A 6,404-nucleotide genomic window follows, 5' to 3' on the forward strand; every position below is an offset into this window, starting at 1 on the left:
CACAGAGAAAATAATGGTTGGGTCGGCGGTTAAGTAGTGAAGATCCTTTGCAGAGATGACTGCGTATTTCTCTTGAATCAACAACGAGTCTTTATTTCAAATCCTTATTAATTCATATTGAGAATAAGTGGGTGTGATTACAATATGAGAATAGCTGCTTATAAGGTCCTTATAAAACTGACAGTATTTTCACAGCTGCAAGAGAAATTTACATATCAGTTTTCTTCATATAAAGTGGAAATTGCATAGAAATTGACTGGATGTGCAACTTTCTCACAGCTATATCTATGATTTGTACACAGGATAAAGCCTTTACAAATTTGTTACCGGATGTACGCATCTCTCAACATCAAAGCATTTTTAAACGACTTGAAGGTTAGATGACTCTTAACTCTGGTTATGGGAAACGCTTTATGTTTCCTTGTGTAATGTGATGAATCGTTTGTCTAGAAAATACCACAAATACCTTATATTTTAACATACAATTTTCTTCGGCTTTTTCGAAATGAGCAATTTCGTTTTCACAAGGGATAATGAAAATATGATTGAACGAGTTAAAACAAAGGACATTTACTATAATTTATTTTGACCAATGATGATTTGTCTGACGATTTTGTAATATGATCAACAAACCAAAATTTCCTTCGTATGGATTTATGGCCCGAGATATTTTTATAAGACGTAATACTTTTAAATTTCAACGTACTTTTATATTATAAAAATATTTCGTGGTTTCACGACAGCGCTTGTGCTGCAAAATTCTAGCATATTGTTGGGAATATTTTCTACACATAAATTTTTCTATATCTAAAGTGATGAGTCATTTATCTAATTTTCAAATCGTGTGAAAATGTCCTAATCTTACAATAAACTAATAGTGGGAACGTTGACCACATCGGGTAACTCATACACATGTAAATTCTTCTTGCCAGAGAATTAATCATATGTAAATTAGTTGTATATAGCTGTTGGAATATTGTAAAGATTTTACATGAAGCTCAACAGCTTACTGTAAAGGTCTCGTATGTAGCTGTTTGCGTAAGTAGATACATCCACTCTATAAGACCTAGAAACTAGAGACGCACTTCTCACTTATAATCACCAACGTCGTCGTCCCACGTTGTCGGGGAAGGTAGATTGATTGCTCAGTGAGCAGGCTATCGATGTTAAAGTTTATTTAGAGTAAAAAATATATGATGATAGCTCAACCAAAAACTGAAATGCAATTCAGATAATTGAATTATATTGTAGCAGTGAGGATTAGAAGGTTGACGGAGTTGACGGAGAAAATGTTGATCCGTAAGTGAAAAAAGAGTGGTGACGCTTTGACCTCATTTTTGGCGCTTGTATAATGATTGTATGATCTTTAAAACATTTAAACAAAGGCATGTACGACCTTTACAATAATGGTGTATAAGATTGTTAAATTAGTAAAGAGCGATATGTGAGATCAAAGGCGTATAATATTGTTACAGTATTGTTACAACAGTATGACATATCTGACCTTTACAGTATTTAGGGCGTGCAAGATTGTTACAATTATATACAGTGGCGTGTATGATCTGTACAGTATTTAAGAAAGCAATATATTTAAAGTATGAAAAATTTCTCAATTTTCCGACAACTGTATCAAATCTCCTAATCATTGCTACTACCGTTTCATCCAATTGTTTGAATCATATTCGAATTTCTGCTTCGAACTGTTGTTATGTATCAACAAGGAATAAACCTTACTATCGATAGACCTGTTTACTGTACAATCAACCAATTTCACGATAACATTATCACATTCTCATATCTTACACTGTAAAAAGAAAATTGGGTAATCCTCACGGATGTCTCGTGGAAGTTGAGTCGTGTCAGAGTTTTGTTGGTTGGCAACTACGAATGGTTATGCGAAAGGTTTGTAGATTTAAGATTTTTTTATGGGGAATAAATAAATATTAGTAAATAATATAAATCGCCGATTCTCTTCAACCGTAACAAAAATTGAGGATTCTTTCTGCTTCTTTAGTTGATAGTACCTCAAAGTTGAGTAATTAAATCCTTGTTACGATAAATTTATTAATACAACAACGAACTTGTAACTACGACATCAATACAACAAATTAACAACGAAAACACTATGAACAAAAACGACTAAATCATGCCCGGTACCTTATATCCAACCGACCTCAATGAAATACATTTGTAAAAATGAATTGGTGTTTAGGAGCCTCCGTTTCTTCGACTGGGAGAGTCCTTGTATCGTTTTACGATTACAAGAATTAGCATCCTTATGGAATACTCATTGGTATAGGGTTCTTTGTTAGCACAAACGTCAGACGATAGAAGCCTATAAAACAAAGATGTCTGGTTTTCAAAAAAAAGGGATTATTGTTCCTTTGTTTCTGCTCGCGATATCAGCGAAAGAAGTAATAAAAAGATGTTAACGAATAACAAAATCGAAATCGATCATTATTTGGTTAGTTTTGAAGTCCTTGTAGAGATCCATTTAGGATTTGCAGTGTGTTAGTAGTTGTAGAATGATCAATATGAAAATGAATTTGTAGGGAACTGCTAAATTGTAGAATGGATTTCTTTACTGCTTATTCGTATTCTTCATATAGTGAGAGTTTGTATACAACAATCCAAAAGATTAGAACCGATTAATTCCAAGATAAGCTGAAATCCTTTACAATATGCCGACATTGATCAGTGATTCTTTACAGTATATACCAACATCTCAAATTAATTATCAACATTTGATGTCGATTTATAGCATGAATTAAGCTATACATCTTTACAATGTCGATATTATTTTTATACACTAATATTTTGATTTTTACATATAATGTATATAATAAATAAAATTAAATTGTCTTCGTTAGATGAAAGAAGTTAGGTAGTAGGTAAAAGGTCAAAGAGGTCAGGGAGTAGGAGTATTCATTGTATACGATCGTGCAACATACGAGAAGAAAATATGATCGTGTCACTTTATTTTTATTAGCATATTCAACGATTAATGCATTATTGTCCATCAAGCCAAGAATATAAAATAGCTTCGTAAAGTCATGAAATACTGAAAATTTTCAAATTTTGAATAGTGGAAACTTTTTAATTTGTTATTTAAATTAATTATGTGTAATATTGAAAATGTTATATTTTTGAATTATTTCCATTGCTTACTTTTTTTTTTTGTTCGCTGTTTGAAATTAAATAATCTTTTTTTTTTCGTTTATCATCAATAGTTTACCTATTATATATTTGTGTTTATTCTAATTTAACCATTTCTAAAGAATAGACCTCGTTAATCGATTGCATAATATTTTTTGAATATTCAAAAAGTGGAAAAATAAAAGTAATTTATTCCTATAAATGAAAAGGAAGTAACTGAATAATTAGAACTTATTATTGCATGTTAAGGAAAAGGAAAAACATTTCTATCTTATATTTCACATTTTACATAAATCTTCCTAATTAATATTCAATACATTTGATTTGATTAATTAACTATTATTAGATAAAACTAATACAATGCAAAGCAGATGATTTTTATCGGAATATTTCAAGCAATTCTTTTTTCTTTGTTCATAAAAATTTTTCAAAAATATTTTTATTTTTTAATCTCTTTCCAATTCATTCATCAATGACATCGCCATTTCTTTCGATACAATCGGATAACTTGCTGCACTTGCTATACCGCACATATTATCTTTATTTCGTGCCAGCCGGAAATATCCATCTTCACCCCAATCTTTACCCCAACTAAATGTATAAGAATTAAATTAATGATAATCAGGTAATAATTTAAAATAGTGTATAAGAATTAAATTAATGATAATCAGGTAATAATTTAAAATAGTTTTGTTTTTGTATGGTTAAATTTTTTATTCCAAATTTTAATCATTTTAACTTTCTTCAAGCGAAACAATCAATAATTGGAATTATTCGAGCATTTTTATTAGAGAAGCAGTGGATGCTTGTTAAAAATTTCATACCTGTTTTTAACAATCCAGTAATCAAGATCTTCCACAGTACCATTCTCTCTTTTCACCTTTTCATTTCCGTAACCTACCACCAAAACCCATGATCTAATTCATCGGGTGAGCACGATTTATGCGTGAAAATACCTCAATTTTTATTATTTGATGAAAATTAAATTTACATACGTAGTTAAAAAAAAAAAAAAAAAAAAAGATATTTATTGTGTTTAATTATAACAGTAATTAACCTTCTTCGTATGAGCTTAAATATCTTGCATTCATTGCTACTGATATTGGTCCAATTTTAGCTACCGCTCTTTGAAGTTGCATTTCATCACCTTCTGGCAAATCAACTTCACCATTATCAGTTGAAACTCGGGTTCGATTCGAATAACGACATGGGCCTTCTTTTGCTTCATATGGATATGCTGATTCCGAATCAATCCCACCATTCTCTTTTATATAATCAAATGCCTGATAAAAATTTTAATAAATTTAAAATCATTTTGTTCAACTGATCCATTAATTAATTTAATCGAATCAGCAATTAATTAAATTTATGAAATTGTCAGAATTTATGATTTATATGCGTTTCCTCTCTTCAATTTATAATCATAATATGAAATAATTAAAATAATGAAAAATTGATTGCATACATAATCCATAAGGCCACCACTGCATCCAGAATTACCATAATCCTCGCTACAATCCAATAAATTTTGCTCTGAAAGTGAAATCAAACGACCTGTTCGTCGATAATGTTGCCCTTCCAGTGCTCCTGTCGAACTAAATGCCCAACAACTTCCACATCTACCCTATAAAACATTAACTTTCAAAAAAAAAAAAAAGGCTTTAAAAGTTTTTAAAAGATTTTTAAACAGACTTCCATGTACCATTGATTTCATTTTATAATATATTATAAATTATAAGTTTTCTTTTTACAAAAAAAAAGCGAAACAGTTCGCATTAATTTAAAATGTATTCATTACATTATTTATTTTATAAAAAAAAAAAGTTTTTTTTTCATAACAACCTGATCTTTCACTGGTGTAACAGCACCCTTAATACGCCAATCAACTTTTTCCGGTAATCTACTATTAGCTGATAATAGGATCACATTTTTTTTTCCAAACAATAATTGTTTCTTCTCATAGCGATAACCATTTACTTCTTTCGTTTCTTCAGGTAGCTTAAAATTATATTACAAATTAATCGACTATTATTTTCCGGCTAATTTATAAATTTTTTTTTCATGAAATTTTATTCTCATGAAAAAAAAAAGCATTGTATATAAGTTTAGAAATTATAGGATATAAAATTGAAAATAATTTATGTTAAAATGAAAAAAATAGAAAATAAAAATATACCAAAAAAGAAAAGTTCATTTTTGGGATGTGTTTTTATTGGTAAAACAAGATGAACAATTATTTTGGAAATATTTGTTTGTTTGAATTTATTTCCAAATGCATTTTGCTGTTTATAATTAAAATTATATTAATTATAGTTGGATTAATTAGGAAGTTTATGATTACAGGAAAATTTTGATACAGCAAGATTGCATTAATTAAAATTGGAATTCGGCTAATTGATTTTTTTTTTTTTGAAATTTTCAGATACGTTTTTGTGTGCATATTTAACAATAAGTTTTATGCATAAAGAGAAGTTTTGATGTAATACGATTATTTAATTAGTATTAAATTAATTAAGATGAAAAGAATTATAGCATTTTAACCATATCTGCGAATTTATTGATGCCCATTTTGTATGTTTCTTCACCACGTTCATAGCGTTCATTATGTTGACGAATTTTTTCAACATTTTGAAGAAATATCATATATCGACGATATTCCAAGTTCGATTCACTATTAGGTTTATCTTTAAAAATATAAAATTTAAAAAGGTATGATACGGTAATGAGAGAATGAAATGAATACACATTTATTTGATTTGTTAAATAAATCCGTAATGCAATTAAATAATCGTCGTTTTATAATAATTATAAGATTATTTTAAAATTATTTCAATATTAACTAATTATGATTGTTCATGAATAAATATGTGTGAATTTAAAGTTGGCAAAATTAAACTTTGAATAATATTAATTCAACAAAAATTAAATAAATAAATAAAAACATTAAAGCGTTAAAACAACAAAAATTACGATTGATAATTAACAAAAAAAAAAAAAAAAAAAATTACTTTGCAAAAAGTTCAATTTTTCCTATCAAATTTTTTTGTTATAACTTAATTTTAATTAATCATTTTTTATCAAATATTATTTACAAATTACTTATTCATTACTCATTATACATAAATTGTTTTTGTAGTTTACAGATTACTGTATCATATCATATAGATAATTTCTTATTCATTACTCATTATATGTGAACTGTTTTTGTAGTTTACAGATTACTGTATCATATCATATAGATAATTTTC

The 6,404-nt window shown here is 28.1% G+C and overlaps 1 protein-coding gene across 1 annotated transcript; it reads right to left on the reverse strand.

The window, feature by feature from the left end:
• Positions 1-3,602: 3,602 nt before the first annotated feature.
• LOAG_11608 (fibroinase) lies at positions 3,603-5,799 on the reverse strand (the record flags this gene model as incomplete). Its single annotated transcript, XM_003147126.1, has 6 exons — positions 3,603-3,747; positions 3,981-4,053; positions 4,214-4,439; positions 4,622-4,780; positions 4,999-5,154; positions 5,698-5,799. The coding sequence occupies 6 exons, from the start codon at positions 5,797-5,799 to the stop codon at positions 3,603-3,605; spliced, it is 861 nt and encodes a 286-aa protein (XP_003147174.1).
• Between the last annotated feature and the right edge of the window lie 605 nt (positions 5,800-6,404).

The sequence above is a fragment of the Loa loa genome (genome assembly GCF_000183805.2).
Source record: "Loa loa unplaced genomic scaffold supercont3.284, whole genome shotgun sequence".
In the NCBI taxonomy this organism is placed as follows: Eukaryota; Metazoa; Nematoda; class Chromadorea; order Rhabditida; family Onchocercidae; genus Loa; species Loa loa.